Source organism: Heliconius melpomene, chromosome 17 (assembly GCF_056956725.1).
Source record: "Heliconius melpomene rosina isolate 202511_hmr_F chromosome 17, ASM5695672v1, whole genome shotgun sequence".
NCBI lineage: Eukaryota > Metazoa > Arthropoda > Insecta > Lepidoptera > Nymphalidae > Heliconius > Heliconius melpomene.
Window position 1 is genome coordinate 9,588,234 of NC_140405.1, and position 20,332 is coordinate 9,608,565.

Below are 20,332 nucleotides of genomic sequence, written 5' to 3' on the forward strand. Positions count from 1 at the left end.
TTACAACAAATGATCAAATTTTATTATTAAAATTCTATCGTTATTGTTATATCAAACTTAAAATTCTGTAAACTTTGTACAAAAAATATACATGGTGAAAACTGTTAATTGTAAGTGATAACCCAATAGTGATTTGTAATTTGATGACATCCCCAAAAGACAAGGACAGAAGCTGTACGAAAATGTCTGTGATATAATTTTAGACTATACCTGTCCTAAAATATGCAATCTCTATTAACTACTAACGAACTTCTCCTTCATATTCATATATTGTTGAGTAAAATGGTTTCCTGAAACTGTAATACATTTTAAGAAAACTTGCTGCTTAAACAGCTAATCCCTGAAAATAAAACAATAAAAACAACACTAACCAAACATCCCATTACTACGCAATATTATATAATACGTAATTTAATATAACATATTCATATTGTTTGTTCTATTTATTTTACACTTTTTTTTTAAAGTGGGAAACGAAAGTATCCAAATGGGAACGGAGAATTTTAACACTATCTACCTCAGGTTCTCCTTATCTATCCTGCTACGTGTAAGATACTTAGTGAAGTATAAGTATTGATACCTAGTGTTGCTATTAGCGCTGGTCTCGGCGACGGGCGCGTCGGCGCTGCGCTTGGGCGCGTCCTCGTCCGACTCCGACATGCTGTAGTCGGGCTCGGGGATGGGCGGCGCGGGGGTCGAGTTCTGTGGACGATGGTGATTCTATTTTATAATTTGGATAATCAAAATTTGAAATTATAACTTATAGATACTTTTAGATAGTAAAAGAATGGTGGACATGGAAATTAAATTATGAATTATTTAGAAATAAGTTGAAATATTTTGAAAAGCCGAATGTATGAATTAGTTGCAAAAGTAATGTAGTATATAAAAATATATTACAAACTAAATAAGGTAAATCATTCCGTTATTTTGTTTACTTTAAACATGCTTAACTAGATTTAAAAAAAAAAATTGTGGTTGGTTTATTTATTATATTGACTCTCTTACATTTATCCTATAAATGATCTTATAATTTAATAGGTTAACAGAGATCATTAGATATAATAGAAGAATTGTAAAATTTTCGATTTACTACTTAAACCAATCTCTTCTAAATGAATCCATTAAACAATAATGGAATAAAAACTCACCTGTCTCACAAAGGCGCCGTGCAGTGTGATGGGTTGCGCGTACTGGTGCGCCGCGTCGTCGGCGGAGGATGCGCGCGTCGGACCTGACCACGAGCGCGGGCCCGCACGAGCCTATACAAATAGATATACACATTTTATATATATATAAACTTCAATCCCACACATTACAGGGTAGACAAAGGGTTCGTTCCCGTCAAGACACTTACACTCCCCCTCCATCCCCACTGGGGTGGGTAAGGTTTGTAGTGTTTAATGTTCAAAAACTACAAATAATATATTACGCTGTATAGTGTAATTGTCGTTTGAACTGATTATTTATTATTGTTATAACAAAAAATATAGTTTCATTACAATAAGACAACTCACACTAAGTTCAGCGGTGGGTCGGTACGCCACAGCGGCCAGGTCCCTCGGCGAGGCGTACAGCTTGGCAGCGGCGGCCGGCCTGAAGGAGGAGGCGGGCGCGCCGGGGGGAGGCGGAGGAGCCTCGGAGGGGGGAGGGCCGCGCGGGCCTTCTAGGGTGAAGGGAGATTTATTTATTTTGAACTTAATGATTAGTGTATAGTGTGAATATACTCCAATTAATCATAATTAATCATTATTTAAAATTAATTTGAATGAAATTGAGCAATCTAAGAACTTTATTACATTGAAGCTGTTTGGTGCCGTAGTCACTAGTAAGACAGCGTCTGACCGTAACACGGTTGTGGGTTCGATCCCACTTAGATGAATGAATTATTTAATATCCTCGGCGCAGGATTGAGCACCGCCATTCAAGATGCCTTTAAAATTGGTAAAGTTCAGTCTATCGCTGTATCCTGCATATAGCAGGGAAGATAAAAATACCGTCGATCACTGCTTTCCCTTTGAATTCAAGACATTACCTATGTTATTGAAATTATGTTAAGTTTTGTCTTGTCAATATGTCGGTTAAATAAAAATATTTAATAATGAAATAATGAAAAATAGCAAAATATTAGTACCGTGTACATCCTCACTGGATCGCGTGCGCGGGGGCCGCGCCGCATGCTCCGCCGCCAGGTCCGGGGTCGAGTGGAAGTCGCGACGCAGCGTGCCGGTAGACTTGGTCAGCAACTGTAAACGTCAATTTTATTTATTCAAATCTAATATATTTGTTATTCTAATAGACCTTTGAATCTTCGAATGAACATAAAGCTATCATTAATTTTACATTATTGCTATTTAACTCAATAAATAGAGTCGAAAATAAATCAAATCAGCTTCACGCTGTATCCCGCACACAGCAGGTAGGCTGAGGGAACCTAGTGTTAAGACACTCTTTTCCCACTTTTTGCACCAGAGCGAAGAAATGAAAATATAAATTTGAATAAATATTTTACTTCCAAGAGTGGGGATCGAACCCACAACCAGTGGGATGCTGGGAACGGGTACAGAAGGTAAGGTAAGCTCATGCTCATTTTCCAGGTTTAGTACCAGTTTTAGTATTATTATAAGCTTACCTTAGTCTTATTCCGTTTCATGTCAGCGACAGAAGCATACACCCTGGCTCGAGGGGAGGCCGGCGGTGAGGCATGCGGAGAGGCGCCATTATCTTGAAACGCTGACCGGGTCATCATGGCACCGCCGCTGAAAGAATAAAATTATCATTTTAATTAGGATATTTATAATATTATGAAGTTAACAGATTATGTTTGGTTGAATTCCCTTATCACAGTACATTTTTTTGTTAAAATTATAAGTAAAATTTTGTTTGTGTTGTATAGTCCATTTATTAAATAACTAAAAAGGTTGTAGATTATATAACATCAGGTTGATCTTTTCGGTGTATCCCACTGTAGCTGCGATTAGAGTCATTTACCTTATTAATATATGTCATATGTCACGCATATAAGTTTTTACATATAACGAATAGATAATGAAAAACATCGTGGCTATATACGGCGAGAAATATGAGTAAAAAAAATAAAAAACAATAAATAATTAGATGTGTATTAGTATACACATATACGTACGCGTGGTCGGCGTCGGCCTGCCTCTGGAACAGCTCCTCGAGCTCGGCAGCCGTAATGCGCCCGGAGGCGGGGCGCGCGCGGATGGAGGCCGTGCGCGGCGCCACCGGCGTGCCCTGCGCCGGCGTGTTGCCTGCAATTACCATATACGCTGTCACTTATATGTGGATGTACATATAATATTTAATTTAAGAATATACTACATAGGTCGGCTTAAAAATACACATTAAAAGTCCGAATAAAAAATGAATACAAATTGTATTATTAATATTATCTATATATGTGTTAACGTAACGTAAAATCTTTTAATTAATATAATCAATAAAATAAATACAAATATAAACAACACTCACTATTGCTACCGCCATGTAACTGTACAGATTCGGCAGACGACGACTTGCCTGCTACGCTCAACGGCTCACAGCTCTCTTCTTTTTCACCACCATTTTCTATAGGAACATTATGATATACGGTAAATTTTTGAATTTTTTTATTATGATGATTTCGGTTTTGGTAATTTTTTTTGCATAAAAAAGGGATTTTTTTTAATTTATATTTTTTCATATTTTTTATTATTTTATAGATTTGCTAATTAGTAAAATATGTTTAGGACAACAATTTATATTTTATACATTTAACATAATTATGCTATAATAGGTTCACTCATCCTACCCCGCTATGCAGGAAACAGAATAAAGCTTCTCTTGCTTTTCTTGTATTCTAACTAAATAATATAATAATTAAAGTATAAATAAAGTGTTACCGAGTCCAGCGACCATAGACTTGGCCCTGGCGCGGCCCACGCTCAGGGTGGTGCGCGGGTCGCGGCGGGGAGGCGCGGGCGCGGGGCTGCGACCTGACACAATTTTGTATTATATAATATACTAAATTATAGGATCTCGTGGTGCGGTGGCACTAGCGTGCGACTGGCAACGCGACGATTGTGGGTTCGATTTCAATTCGGGGAATGAAATATTTAAAATTTTGTATGTTGAGGAGGGCGAGTCTTGTGTTATAACACTCCATTCCCTTCAAGGCAAAGGGCGTTGAGTTCCACTACACAACCCGTAACGCATCCAGAATTAGGCGAAAAGAGGGGAATGTAGTGTCTTACTAGGCGCGGAGGGTTTTACCACCAGGTTCCCAGGTCTCCTCTGCCTGCTATGCTAAGTGTGGGATACAGGATGAAATTAAAAATATATTTATAAAGTTAAAACTTTAAAAGGTGTATTACTTAAATATTGCAAACCTCTCAAGAAGGTACGACGAGGGTTCAATAACCGCTATATTCAATTTTTTATATGCTTTCTAAAATAGTATTAATATATAAATTACCAGCAGCAGCCTTCCTCGGTAAAGTTGCGGCGTACGGCCGTCCAGAGTTCGACAGCTGTGTTTGGGACTTACTGGCCGGTACCGTACACGCGCTTTCGGCGTTAAACGCTGTAATAGTAAATAGACATGAGTTAATTGATTCATTTGAAACACAAATTATGCTACTTTTGCAATCACATTTTATAAAGCAATTAACGGTTCAGAACGCAGTTCTGCTAAGAAATCAAGCAAATTCAACAATTACTTAAATATTACATACACTACAAACTTTTCTGTTTTTCCTTTAAAAAAAAAATAATATAATATGACTATTACATAATATAATATGTTTAAATTAACCATGAGACGCTACAAACCATGTCCGTTGAGCGACACGACGGTCATGGAGACGAGCGCGCCGGAGCCGCGTATGAGCTCCACCACGTGCTCGTGCGACGCGGCCGACACGTCCTCGCCATTGATCTGGCAAACGAAAGAGGTTTTCTATATGATAAGAAATTGTTAATCGGCAGAGGGAACCTAGTATTGCGACGTTCCCTTCCCCAAGCAAGTGTGTTGAGTGGTTGAACGTCGAGAAGTCTTGTTACCAGAGCGAGAAAATACGAATAATTCTTTTTTCGAACAGGAATCGAACTCAAAACCGCGTTTATGGTGAGCTGTTGTACTACGATGGCCTTACTTATCTAAATATTATTTTATCTTTTTATTATTTATACATGATTTTACGGGCTACAGTCCGTTTTTAAGTGTTTACTGGCAGTCATCGACAAATAATTTTATCCGCCGCATAAAATTATTGTATTAAAATCATAAATTACAATTATATGTATGTAATAAGAAATCTTTAATAAATATAATTATATTTTTATACGTTTGTGGGTAGGTATTGAAGGTTTTAAATAATTGTTTTAAGTGATTGTAAAACTTATAAAGAATAAAACGATATAACGAAAAATATATAATAAAATAATAATCTACTTTAATGTTTTCACTTTACTTTTGAGATTTTTTTTTCTATTTTAAAATGATTTAATAATTACCACCTTTAAATACATACTGATATTACATCCTCTCATAAGCAATTTAATAAATCTACTAACTGTAATATATTAATATCTTTCATTCATCCGCAATTAATATAGGTACTATTATGACAAATCAAAAATAATATTTTAAAATATACTACAGGAAGTAACCATCGACTCGGACTGCTGAGATCAGCGATCAGCTGAGTTAACGGGAACCTCAACAATTGCTCTTTTTAAAATACAATTTTTTAACCTAATGATAAAATACTTACAGCAATCAAAAAATCTCCCTTCTTCAAACCAGCTCGATCAGCCACTCCGCCCGCGTCCACATCATCCAAGTACTGCAGCGCTGGACACCTCTCTGACGGACGTAGCTCCATTAGTGGGGATGAGGCTTTGGCACCGCGCAGTACGAAACCGAAACCACGACGGGCTCGATGGAGAACTACGGTTTTTGTTTCCATATTGCCGTAACTGGGAATAAGATAGATTTGATAAGATGATAAAACTGCTAGAAAACGTTTCTTATGAATGTTATGTACAAACAAATATATTTTAAAATCCCATTTCTGGTTTCGGATATCAGCTCGTTTTAAAAACAAGTAAATTATTTACTCGCACTTCACTCGTCTTCAATTATCACTTAGTAAAATGTGGTCACTATAAATAACCAAAATATATCTCGAATCCAATAAAAAAACACTTAAAAGGTTAATTTAAATGAATTAAATAATTTTGTTCTGTTAAAAACTTGAATATTTCTTGCAATAGTCTGAGCAATACGTGGATTGCGCTCGTTGTAGCGAAATGTAATTAAATACAACAAAATATCAGGCTCCAGCGGATATGGATTATTTCTAATATTATATTACCGAGCGAGGCTATAGTAATCTCATAAATCATCGCGTTACCTAACATACTATTTATTCTGTATTTGTACATACATATATACATTATTTTATATTCATTTACAGGTTTACACTTGACACGACTTGTAAATTTTAGTCCAATTATTATAATATAAATTATAATTATTTATTATTTTGTATTATTAATTAATGTCGGAATAAAACACATGAGAACGATTCATCATTATCTATAGATACGTAAATTTAACGTTATGTAATTAAAGGAATTTGGTTTGGTGCAAAAACTTAAATGAATATTTTATCTTCTTTTCTATTATTTTTAATAAACCGTGTTAAACTTTAATAACTATTTGATTATTGTGCCTATAAAATGTCGGCATAATAATCTATACAAAAATATATTGCGAGTTTGAAAATATATCATCGTCATCATCATCAACATCAGCCTGTCCTCTGAGGACGTCCTCACGCTTGCCAATTGGACATAATTATGCAGTCACCCACAATATCTTATTCAGAACACATAACTACTGAATAACGAAAGATAAAAAATAATAATAATAAAAAAAAATACAGTCGAATTAATAACCTCCTTTTCTTACAGAAGTCGGTTAAAAAATATATTAATACTTAACTTAAACTTCTTTCTTGTTATTAATACTATAACCACTACAGACACTTGGTCCGTATTCTTTTTTATCTTATTATTATATCTAATTTGCTTAACATATACATTAATTATATAGAGTTACTTAAACGTTTACCTTTCGCTTTTTATAAGTAACTTTCGAAGAATTTTTGAATAGCATATTGTTCTTAATCCGAGAGTACTATTAGTGAAGGCGCGTTTGAACACTTGTTTTGATATGCACATTGACACTGAGCGACAACGGCAAGTATGAACAACATTCAAATTAAATTATGTTGTTTACAAACTACAGTGTTTGCTAAATTGAAAGAATTGTTTAGTAGACAATTGTATTGTTACATGATAGACTGTTGACATCCGACTTGTCCTGTGTTGCAAATAGATTTTTTTAAATTAATTTTTGAGGAATTATATTTTGAGGTTCACGCTATATCCCGCATATAGCAGGATAGGCAGAGGGAACCTAGTGTTAAGAACCTTCGTTCTCCACTTTCGGAACTTGGCGGAACTGCGTTTTGCCTTAATACCAGAGCAAGAAAATGAAAATATTTTATTTCCTCGTGTGGGAATTTAACTAACAACCTGTCACATTGACGTAAAGCTAAAAATAAAAAGAATATTTACTAACGTCTTTTTTATCCTCGGCGCTGTAGCACTGTATGTTTTGCTGAGCGCCATTTCTCGTCGACCTGTCACCCTTGAATGGTGGATGGGCCCAGAAGATAGCACCTGCAATATTTGTAGTTTTTTTTTATTTAGATAAAGTAAATAATAAATCATTCGATTTATTTAAATGTAGTCTATTTCTACACAAATATTTTGACTATTTTTTGTATGAACATTTATATGAGTCTATAAAATTGTATATGAGAAGTTACAATGGTTTATAAGAATTAAAAAACGCTGAGAAGCAAGGTAAAGAAAACCTTTATTCCACTCTTAATCCGCACATCCACAATTTCACTATCAAATTTACAATCAAAAACCACTTTAAAAAGTATATTTATATTCCAACCAATTTATATTCCAAAGTGTGGAATAACAGTTTAAATCCGTTAAAAATAACCAATTTATAACAAAGTAAATATGAAAAATAGAATTTCCATTTTCGTGTTCTGGCAAGACAATGAGCTGCGTTGATTTCTAAACGCCAACTCGCAAAGTTTCGAATTCAGGTGGAAAGTGGAAAAAAGTAACTTGGCATAAAATCTAAATTGGCAAAAAAAACATGAATATTTACTAAAGATACAATCAAAATATAAAGGCAGATCCAGACCTGATGTAAATGCGCGTTTTGTCGCAATCGCACCTCCTGCACGCAGTGCGCGGGGAACAGCCCGCTCACACCGCGCAGCGACCCTTCCAGCAGACCGTCGTCCGTCGCTCCCGTTACTATTGATTTAGATCATTTGTAATAAAAATACTTAATCTAGTTTTGTTAACTGTTTTTTATTGTTTACACCAAACTATAGTAAATATATGCCAAAATAATAAAAATATTATTTGAAATGTAAAATTTAATAATTTATATTTTTCATTAAATTAGTTATATTTTAATGTTTTAGTTATGTGGCAATGTATTGAAAGGTAAATGTAATTTCAGTCATTGTTAAAAATTGTTAGTCACTTGACAAATCACAAACATTATTAGTCAGTGCAATGATTATAATTTGAACGTTCCTTCATTTTATATACGAGTATATCACTTATATTATATTAAACTTCGCTATTTAAAAAGTACTAAGCCTCTAGCGCACTAATTAGCGTGCATGCCTACTATAGGAGTGTCTCCTATAATGACTAACTTTCAACTAAAATAAAAAAATAGAACTGGCATTTCCTATAGACGCGTTTCCAATTATATGAATCAATCAATAGGCGTACCAGACGTGAATTGATAAGTCGTATGTACATCATTTTTTAAATCATATTTTTAGGAAAACTAGTTCTTATACTAAAGAACAACATTTTAGTAAGATAATAATTAAAAAATCACAAGTTTGTGTGTGTTTTCTATTGTAAAATAATGCTATCGATTTAGCTCTTTACTAATTCTATAATTGATTTATATGATAATTAAAAATGATTGTACGGAACCTGACTTATCAACTTAAACACGGCTAGTATAGAGATAATTTCAGATATACCTTCAATGATGTCCCCCTGGTTAAGACGCAGGTGTCCGGGCGCGGCGGGGTCGTAGGGCGTGAGACACACGGCGGTGGCGGGCTGCAGCGAGCACGTGGTGTCGGATGTGGAGGTGCCGACGCCGCTCGAGTCCGATATAATGTCGCTGGTGTCACCCGCGCTCTTATCTGTTGGTCGCGTGGTAACGCGCGGATTAGGATGACCGTGTGGCACGGCCTTTATATCTTTTTGTCCTAAACTTTTTGCGATTTGCTTGTTAAATTGATAGGCTAGACGATTTTTTACGTTTTTTTACGTTATATATTTGTATTTCTTGAATTTAGAACTTGTTAAAATAAAAAATATTTCATCTTAAAAACACACAGGGGTCAAAACAATACCTATACCTAACATGGTACAAAGGGGCATCCTAAAATACGAGTAATTCGAAAGGAATGAAGCGGACAAGCGGATCGTGGTAACATCTATTATTTACATGAACACAGAACATGCGACGGTGAATGGTCGGTGCATGGTGATGGTTGTTCACTCGGGCCAAGTACCTGTAATTATACTGGCATCATCTTCATGGCTGGGGTGGCTCGCATCGCTGATGCTTGACGAGGCGGAGGAAAATGGGCGGTCTAAACTGCATGGAGAATTCGTTGACAGCTGAGGTCTTCGCAAGATGGCGTCCAATTCTGCCGGAATTCGTGTAGAAGAGGCCAAAGATGATCGATCCCCGGCCGACCACCATCCGCCCCACGCTCCCGACCTCCTCTTCGGATTGTACCGCGGCGGACCCCGAAAAGGCACTGCAATCGATTCGTTACCCACCAAACAAAAATAGTAAAAAAACGTGCGGAAAAAAACAATACAATACAAATACAAATTACAAATTAATTATTAATAATATAACTCTTCCCGCTTTTTAAATCCAACGAAAATAAACGTGCTATAAAATAAATAAATTTTAATTATTATAATATTATTAACAATAAACGTTATACAAGTAATACATGACGATAACAGAAAATACACGTGTATATATACATAAAATACTTAATTTATAATTCGGATACGACTTTCACAATTGTTATACTTATACATAATATGTAGATACGTATGTAACTAGGTTCATAGTATATACAACCATCACCATATAATGATAGTAAGCAATGGAATAGAAATATTCGATAGATAGATGGATGGCCTCATGCAATATCGCATAATTCTATACTATAATATATGTAAATAAAATTACACACTATACTATATAAAGCCACGTGCTTTTAACCTGTAAATTAGAAACGTAATCTGCGTCAAATAAGAAAAATAATTACAACATATACAACACATACAGAATCCACTTAAGCATTGTATATTATAATTAAGCCAAGGTTGTTAGAATAAAGCAAATTTCGACGTAAATTAGACATAAGTCCTGAAAATATACATATTTATGTCGTAACTTAGTCCATTTCCGTCGATAAATTTAGTAAAAATTTTAAAGAATATAAAAAAATAAATAAATCAATGAATAACATGAATTCATATTATTATTACAGTTTTAAAACTTAACGTTTAAACTCTGATTTGGCGCAGAAAAAAATGCATAGTCCATCCGTTAAAATAATAAAATATGTTTTTAAAGAAGCAGCCAAGTCCATGCACAACAAATGGATATAACTCACCAACTTCTTCTGATTTGTAATTCTTTATGACTTCAGCAAGTTCTAAATTGCCAGCTATTACTGCCACCTGGAATTTTAATTTTACCAATGTTAACAAAAATAGCTATTTAAATTTAGTTACAATATGTAATAATAATAAATATATAAACCGATATTTTTTTATAATAAATTTCGTGATGGGTTCTTGCAGTGAAATGATTAAATGATAAATAAATAAACGTAAAAAAACTATAAATTGCACCTATAAATAAAAATGAACTTTATTCTAACAACGTTGGCTTAATTATAATCTGTAATGCTTAAGGATTCTGCAAATATTGCCATTTTTTTTCTCATTTCATGCAGATTACGTTACCTACTATATAAAATAAATGGGAATCGACACATTGTTCTAAATATCCATTTTTTTAGTCATTATAATATAGTATAGCTTACATTGGAAGTAAGTTAAGAATCAGTTGTTTTTTTTAATTATAACTTAACAATACAAAAACTTATAACAATCATCAACAGTACTTAATTTCACAAAGTAAAATAATTATAAAAGAAAGAAAACACTATTATCTCTTACCTGATAAGGTGTTTGGTTAGCAAAATTCAAGGACTCCTTATCGCATCCTCTGAACAGTAGCTGTCTTGCACACGAGTCCTGAGCGTTCACCGCGCATACATGGAGTGGGGTATTTCCTGATGCATTTCTACCATTCATATCGGCACCGTAGAATAGAAGATGGTCGAGATGCTGGACTAAACCATTGCGGCATGCCTGTAATTGTTAAATGTTCATAAATAATAAAGTTCTTTTTAATTTACTGTTTTATCTCAGAAAATAATATTGTGAGGATTGATGTTTGTTACACTTTTGCTCAAAAACTACAAAACTTTTATCTTATTAATGAAAGCAGATATGACTTGTTAATCCAGACCCCGTCCAACGCATTAAGCTGACTGCTATTAAAGTAACATGATGCCAGAAGCTAATTGTTTATTGATATAGTAGTAACGTGATATCGCTTCTTATATCCAAAACAATATTTATTTTACGAACAATCGTAGAATAATATTGTTTTGCCCATAGTTTATGCACTTCTTTGAGAAAACAGCAGATGTGTGTCCTGCCTGATACATCATGAAAGACAAATAAAGAAACGTAATAACTCTGTTTACCCTGCAACTTATTCTATCCAAAAATTATATATCGTGAAACTAATAAAAATATGATTATATAAACATCATACCTGATGCACTTCCTGCCATCCTTGCAAATCGGTCGCCCCAATCGTCGCGTGATCGTGCAACAACGTTTCACACAATAACGGATCAGTTTTGTTCGTTACAGACAAATATAAGGGCGTTAATCCTTTGCCGTCTTTATAGTTTGGTGACGCGCCAAGTTCCAATAGTGTCTTCACAGCTTCCAAGGAATTCTTTTCGACAGCCCTGTGCATAGCCGTGCTGCCGTCTTTGGTTCGGTAGTCGAGCAGTGCTCCACCGTTTACGAGAGCGATTAGTAATTTACCAGGGGATTTTAGGCCGGCTGCGATTGTTAGTGGAGTTTCTAAAATGAGAAAAGTGTTTTATTGCAGAAGTTTCATTTGCATGTTTCATAACTGCATCTGATTTTAAGTGAAAGAAATTCAATTAAACCATATATTATGAAAAGTGAAAGTAACTAGTATTAGGTACAACAGTAAATAACCTATTTTCAATATTATGTTTTTTTTAATGCATATTAATTTAAATTCTCTACCACACAAAGTTCTCGACATAATTCCAATATAATATATACAATAAGCATACGATTGCAAATGGTAAACATAATCTACATAGCTTTGAGATATACATAAGAAATTAATTCTCAATGTCTTTGAAATTGTACTACTACAACTAGTTGTTTCGTAATCACTGGTGCTACTGCAATTTGCTCTAATAAAACGTCACGATCCCAGCACGGGACGTATGCCTTAACTATCATTTAAGGTCTAGGAATGCTATTTTAAACAGCATATGCATAAAAATTTATGGGTCATCAATAATATCCTAGTATTAAGTAACATCTGTTTTTTTATTTCAATTGTAAATATATATCTAAGTGCAATTAGGAATAGAAGAAAATAAACTTTTTTGTAGAATATAATGTTTTTTTTTTTTAAAATACTAAATATACTTTTTTTTTTAAATAAAGTTTCATAATATATACCTAACTTTTTTTACTTCTTTAATTAGGTGTATACTGTAAACGTATTATTCAATAACACAAGCTTACTTTAAAAACTGTTCCTTTTATTAACTTTAATTTTAAACGTGTTTTTTTTTATTTTCAAAAGAAAACAATTACCAAATACGGAAAAATAAATTTTCATTAAAATAAACAATGACCATTTGAAACTCGCTTTTATTTCACATAATCAATATTCTCGCGTGAAGCGTGAAACATAACACGCGTTCACAAAACTATTGTATGTAATACTAAATTGGTTTTAGTCGTTTCCAAGGTCAAAGCATTTATCTCGGATTATCCACACCATTGAGATTGATACAGTATGGCATAACAATGAAAATTAATACAATGCTATTGAAGTTGAAAAATTTTTTCCCGTCCATAGTGAATAATACTTTAGATTTTTCATATAAAGTCCATATTAGCGTGTATAATTTTCGCATTACAAGAAACCGGTAGTTAGCTAAGTGTATGGAGAACAATGGAAGATAATACATGGGGTACCTACATAATGATTAAAATAGCTTCTGTACGTGAAACAAGTCGTTTGATCCTGAACTGAATTGAATGAATGAACCGTGGGTTATTAGAGCGAATTGGGAGTCGTGACTTGCGTTTCTAACCGCAGGTGCAATATTTCGTACTACTTGCTTAATAATGCAGTTCTGTCAACTGTCTTATTATGGCTAAAATAATATACTTATTAGAAGACATAATAGCTGCTTCTTGATTGGTTTTTAACTGACTTCAAAAATGGAGATTATCAGTTTTACCAGTGTATTAAATGAAGGCTTTCAATTCAAGCACGTGTGCCTTGTAGATGTATGTATGTGTAAAAGTGACATCGAGATTATATTTTTTATTTAAATGTAGTATTTATTATATTCCCACGTAGGTTTTACTTATTACTTCAAGTTTCATAAAAATCGATTCAGTAATTTTAGACGTATATGCGAGCCCATAGATTTGACGATTTCACTTTTCCATTTAAAATTTAATATTTTATAATTATTTTTATGTATTAAATTATTTTCAATTATTTTTCGATATATCTAGATATCTATTTGCTTACCGCCAGTGTCTTGACAATGAAAATTCGGATCCAATCCTTTAGCACAGGCCTTTGTAATTTTGTCTATCTGTCCGTGCGTCACATGCTCGAGGAACCGTCGTAAGTTGGCCCGCGAGTGTAACGCCTTCAAAGTCTTTTCATCGAGCTTCAACATTTTGTAAACACGTCGTTTGTACTTTAACTGTAAAATATTGAAGAGAAAAAATGTAGCAATTATACAAAGCGATTCAATTCTGTATTAATCTATTATAAATATCTATTTCCCTATTAATTTAAAATAATTCATTTCCCCGAAGGGGAATCGAACCCACAACCATTGCGTTTACAGCCAGTCTGCTGTACCGCTGCTCTACGCTGTTTTTAACATCTACCATTTCCAAAAACCTTTCAGTGGTTCAGTGGTTTAAGTTGATTTTAGATTTTGTATTACAATGAAGCAATTTATTTTCTTATCCGTTTTACTGATAAAACAACAATTCTATTCTGAAATAAATCATTTAATTATACGCTAAATAATATGGGTGTCTAAAGCAACCACTTACTGGGTCTGGTCATAAATATTTTTGTTATTGCAGTATACGGTGTGCAGACTAATGCATTATAATTAATAGTGTTTTGAAATTTAAATGGTCAGAAAACGTATGGCATACACGGGAGCAGGGCTGGCAAGCAATTTGTGCAATTTAGTACACTTAATACCTTCTTTGGGAGAATGAAGTGTGTGTAATAAAATGTATAGTTGTAAAGTAAAAAAATAATAAACCTTATGTTTAATATTCATTATGTTTTAACTGTCATAAAAAACTAATATTTACAAAGTTCTTTCAGTTTCAGCTTTTCGGTAGGAAAGAAGATTCAGTAATATCCACATAACATATCCCAATTCCTTACAACTTTGAGTATTCTTGGGGTAAAGAGCCATCCACGTGTTGTTTTAATAAGACAGACAAATTTGCACCAGGACCAAAGAACGCAGACCAGAAATTCTTAGTGGAACAACGACATAATTGCACTTTATTTTAGAAGTATAATATATCAACGTATGCGGAAACATTGCTTAAACACTTTGATTGCTTTTTCAATATTAGAAAAGAGTGAAAATAAATAATTCTCGTACCAAATGAGTCATATGTAACTTTACAACTATGACAACAGAAAACTATGTCGTACCTCAAGGTATCCAACAGGTCCATTAAACGGGTAGTCCCCAAGACGACGCTCTTCATCCAGGAACTTCCCGGCTTTCCCGTTGACTGGCGGACAGAACAACCCATAGTTGAAGCTCTCTTTCAATTCCTGTAAATAAGAAAATAAAATGTTTATTAATACAATATACATAACTTCGACTAAATATTAGAAGAAAAACTTTTTTGACCTATATATTTATATAAGAAATTAAATAGCTTTTCATATATCTTTGCCATATTGTATTTGTATACGAAACTGTATCGTATTTAATGCCAAGTGTAATGTTAATGCAGGATAGTGTAACCTAACGCCGTATTTTTAAAATCAAAAATACAAATTTAACTCTCAGTATTTATTCGACAAAGAAGCATGATGCGTAGTTTAGTCCTGGTAGTAAAACTCTAGTTTAGTTTGTTGGTTGGATAAATGTATGGATAATTTTCCATGTCTTTAGCCAATTAAGCTACAAACGTACTAAAATAGCTTATAAGATTTACCAGACGATATTTAACTACATACCTCTATTACTTTTGATATCTTAATAAAATATTTTGTAAGAGATTGAAGTAAAATATTTCCTCTAAATCGGTTTGTGTTAGCGAACAATTAATCTAGATTAGACTCTACAAGAATTAACACACCACTAAGCAAGTTTTCCACCATTAATCTTAGGTAATCGTTAACCAATTAAAAAGTACGTTCTCGCGCGATGGACTCGCAATGGCTATTGTTTACATTTCATCTACGGTCAGAAGAAAAATTATAAACGTTTTATTTAATAGTTATTAATTTTACTTAACCAAAATATAAGTTTTATCTATGCAACGAATTATAGAATTCAAAATTGACAACATAATGTATACTTATTTAGAAGAGATATCGAAAGAATTAAAATCCAGCTATGTTTAGAGATATAAGAATTAAAATCGATTTATGATACAACAATTGATGTGTGCAACATAAAACAGAGTGCAATCAACGCAGAAACATTACGAATTGTTCGCAACGGGTCAAGCCGATGCCAGCCAGGCCAGCCTTATAAATGACCGTATAGCCAAAGATTTATAATTCTCAAACAGCCTATTCACCTATAATATGGATATTAATTAGGCCGTTTCAAACGCACATAATTTTACGATAACTGTTGACAATAACGTAAAGCCTAACGGTGTTCCAGTTAATAATTTACTAGTTAATGTCAATAAGATTGTAAACAAGAAATAATAAATGTTCCAGTTTAGTATACAAAAACATATTTTTGTATTCCAAATTGCTTGGTGTCGGCTTTGCATTAGTTAATGTTATTGGTTACGGGTGCCGTAATAACGTAACAAATTATGAAAGTCTTTATTAGAGAATTAAACAAAGCTATATCTTGAATTGATTATTATTATTATAGATTTTACAGTAAATTCATTAATAAATGTTACTATAAGTTTAGTGTGTATTGAATATTGTACAGCAGTGTTTTAACCGAGTAAGTTCACAAAATGTGACTGTAAACACGACTGGTCGTGGATTCGACCCCTATTCGAGGAAATTAAATATTTATTTAAATTTATATATCCATTTCTTCGCTCTGGTGTCGAGGCAAAAAAATAAAAAATAGTAATAATTTATTGTCATGATGACTGTACTTAAAATACATGACATGTATAAAATAACTTTAAAGATAATGTTTATTTTATAATGAACCAAGAGCGAGATTAACAGCTATGATATACGATGGGGGCACTAACAACTCTGTTCACTAGAATTATTACAGTAGGAAGCATCTAGGTGATAAAGGAACGGTCAAACCTGAGGAATGATAGCGCGCTAGAGAACAGACGTCGGTCAGAAGTGGTTTAGGTGGGCGAGTAGCATGTCAGAGCCAGCCGTGAGGCATACATCCCACATAATTTAGCTCTATTGTAGGAGAAATATTATTGGTAACGATTGGAAATGTAATTTTGTATTTAACATCATTATAACTTAAACTTTGTTGAGAGCTGGGAACAGAGTGTTTTAACACTAGGTACGCTTTGCATACCTTGCGGGATTCAAAAATAATTGTATTTTAATTGAATATACAATATAATTAATTGTCAGCAATAACATTTTATAATATTTTAAATTTAACATGTAAGGGCGTTTAAATGACACGTGTCAAGTTTTTAAATTTTCTTAATTTGAGAGTATATGAGTATTACGCACTCTGAAAAGTATTTAAGAAAGGATATAAAAAACGAAAAAATATAGGCTTACAAAAGAAAGAATACATTTTCAACAACTAGCATGAGGTTTTACTATAGCCATGTGTGGTCAAGCCGGCCACGCACCTTGTTCGGCATTTCCTTATGTTTGTGTCTTTCTGCGTCATGTTTTATGATATCTTGATCAGACCTTGAATTAGTTCTTTCGAATATGTAGGTGATTTATAATATTTGGAAATATCCTTATTCAAGTTTAACTTAAAGAGCTTTAAATAGTAAAATAGAAAATTAGTTAATTTGCATAAAATAACATAACAATTGGGATCAAAAAAATGGAAACGTACGGCTAAGAATATATAATACGTAAGCTAATGTAGGTTTAACCTGCAAAGTTTTGATTTGATTGTATTCAGTTATGTTGAAAAACTTTTAGGGTTTGTTGGGTATTTCTTATAGAACGATTTTTCGACATATATCACATACTAGCGGACGCGCGCAGCTTCGCTTGCGTATTTAAGGGTAAATTCTAATAACCCATGAAACATGTGTTCAATGAAATATTTTTAAGAGTCTAAATTTCAAATTTTATAAAAATCGGTGGCTATTTAAAGATTTTTCCATACAAACTTTCAACCCCTTATTTTCACCCTTAGGGGGTGAATTCTAGAAAACCATGAAACATATGTTCAATTAAATATTTTTAAGAGTCTAAATATCAAATTTTATAAAAATCGGTGGCGATTTAAGAATTTTCCCATACAAACTTTCAACCCCTTATTTGCACCCTTAGGGGGAGAATTCTAGAAAACGATGAAACACGTGTTCAATTAAATACTTTTAAAAATCTAAATTTCAAATTTTATAAAAATCGGTGCCGATTTAAATTTTTTTACATACAAACTTTGAACCCCTATTTCACCCCTTTAGGGTTAAAATTTTTCTAAATCCCTTCTTAGTGGATGTCCAAATTATGAAAGTAAACTTTTGTCCAAATTTAACGTTTCTACCATCAGCGGTTACGGCTGTGCGCGCGTCTTACCTCAGTCAGTGAGGACAAGTCCTTTTATATATATGTATAGATTATGTTAATATTTTTTTATATAAATAACAATAAACATTTTTATCAATTATAATTTAAAAAATATAATTTTGAACGAGTTTATCATCTATAACTTATTAGTATATTTTCATGTAATAATAAATTGTATGTGCAACCGTCTTTTTTGACATATACATGTCATACATAAATATCAAAAGGCTCTCTCCACAGAATATAAATGACTACCTAATATCGTCACACAACACTGCCTTCAGATTGTTGGCCAATTGATCTATATTTGTGTAACAGAAGCCACCATAACAGTATATTCGTAGCGAGTGTATTGCGAAGACGCCGAGATATAATTAGATACGATGTTTGCATACAATGGACCTCTAGTCTATTGCTTGTTTCGTGTCAATGGGTCACTGGATTGATTTCTAGTCTCCTGAGACTCTATTTGCAATGTAATAATTTGCTCTTATATGTTCTGAGAGAAGTAGATTGAGTTAATTGTATTGTATTTAGTAATAATATTGAAATTTAAGTACTTCAAATATTTTTTTTTCGATTATATTACTATAGATATAGTATGAGAAGGATTTTCCTTATTGTGAGAACGTTATGACGACAGTTAGTACGAATTGACGGTGACTAAGCTGATTTGTATGTGTAAAAGCTAGAAAAGAAAGTTCAAAATTAGTTATTGACTCAGTTTAGTAATTTTAATAAAACATATAGATATTTATAGTGTATTAAAGTTTCAGTATTAAATATAATAAATAATATTTATAGAATCTTAAATATAGGCCATCGTGGCGCAGCAGCACAAGGGTGTTACTGTAACGGGACGGTTGTGGGTTCGATCCCCACTTGAAGAACTGAAATATTTATTTACGTTTATATTTCCATTTCTTCGCTCTGGTGTCAAGGCAAAGCGCGGCGTTGAGCTCTGCCACACAAAACGCAATGCTTCCAGAATTCAACAGTAAGTGAAGAACGGATTGTTGTATCACTAGGTTCCCTCTGCCTATCCTGCTGTATGCGGGATACAGCGTGAAGCAGATTTTTTTATAGAATCTTAACATGCTACCGTCCAGATACTTGCGTGAACCTCTTCAAATACAATTTAAAACGAAACGTGCAACTTTAACGAATTGAACATGACTATTTGAAATAGGGAAGCGATCAATTTAGAGCGAATACGGCAGTAATTAATGTGCGGGCAAAGGGAAGTTGACAGCGCGACGACCGGCTGCGCTTAGCCCGAAGCTTGCGATACGAGTCATTAATTAGGATTTTAAAAATAAGAAACTTTATTAAGGCAATGGTGCTTCTGTTAGTTTTAAAATTAATTAATCTGTAAAGTATCCTGTGAGAATGAGGAAAATTGCAACGTTTTTCTCGTTTACTGATCGCTTTTAGGTATAATATTTTTTTTAAAGTACTCACTCACTCAATATGCAATGCCTCCAGAGTTAGGCGAAAAGCGGAGAACAGTGTCTCAACACCAGGTTTTCAGGTTCAGGTTATCAGGTTTCCTCTGCCTGCTGTGCTATTTTATATTTTACATAATTTAATCGACTCTTACATCATTTAATCGGCAATTGACATTTTAAAATATGCGACATATCAACATTCTGGAATTACATACTGTTTTATTAATAGCTTTATAAAATTTTGATAACATAATATTAATTTGATGTGTTCTCTATTATAAGAGCAATTAACTTTACATAAAGTTTATGTAATTTTAATAACTATAACCTA

General features: G+C 33.3%; 1 protein-coding gene across 10 annotated transcripts in view; it reads right to left on the minus strand.

Moving 5' to 3' along the window:
* Prosap (SH3 and multiple ankyrin repeat domains prosap) overlaps positions 1-20,332 on the minus strand; it is a 145,022-nt gene that overhangs the window by 2,707 nt on the left and 121,983 nt on the right. For 4 of the 10 annotated variants that reach the window (XM_085201266.1, XM_085201265.1, XM_085201269.1 and 1 more), the window contains 20 exons: positions 15,311-15,436; positions 14,141-14,321; positions 12,086-12,405; positions 11,419-11,613; positions 10,848-10,914; positions 9,717-9,968; positions 9,174-9,341; positions 8,303-8,418; positions 7,655-7,755; positions 5,778-5,982; positions 4,834-4,939; positions 4,478-4,585; positions 3,906-3,998; positions 3,496-3,591; positions 3,146-3,275; positions 2,633-2,759; positions 2,135-2,246; positions 1,518-1,666; positions 1,152-1,262; positions 581-702 (listed from right to left, as the gene is read on the minus strand). In XM_085201266.1, coding sequence (XP_085057392.1) covers positions 581-702; positions 1,152-1,262; positions 1,518-1,666; positions 2,135-2,246; positions 2,633-2,759; positions 3,146-3,275; positions 3,496-3,591; positions 3,906-3,998; positions 4,478-4,585; positions 4,834-4,939; positions 5,778-5,982; positions 7,655-7,755; positions 8,303-8,418; positions 9,174-9,341; positions 9,717-9,968; positions 10,848-10,914; positions 11,419-11,613; positions 12,086-12,405; positions 14,141-14,321; positions 15,311-15,436 — 2,885 coding nt within the window. Of the gene's footprint in view, positions 1-210; positions 297-580; positions 703-1,151; positions 1,263-1,517; positions 1,667-2,134; positions 2,247-2,632; positions 2,760-3,145; positions 3,276-3,495; positions 3,592-3,905; positions 3,999-4,477; positions 4,586-4,833; positions 4,940-5,777; positions 5,983-7,654; positions 7,756-8,302; positions 8,419-9,173; positions 9,342-9,716; positions 9,969-10,847; positions 10,915-11,418; positions 11,614-12,085; positions 12,406-14,140; positions 14,322-15,310; positions 15,437-20,332 lie in introns of all 10 variants that reach the window. The other 6 variants (XM_085201272.1, XM_085201271.1, XM_085201274.1 and 3 more) reach the window with 5 other exon arrangements.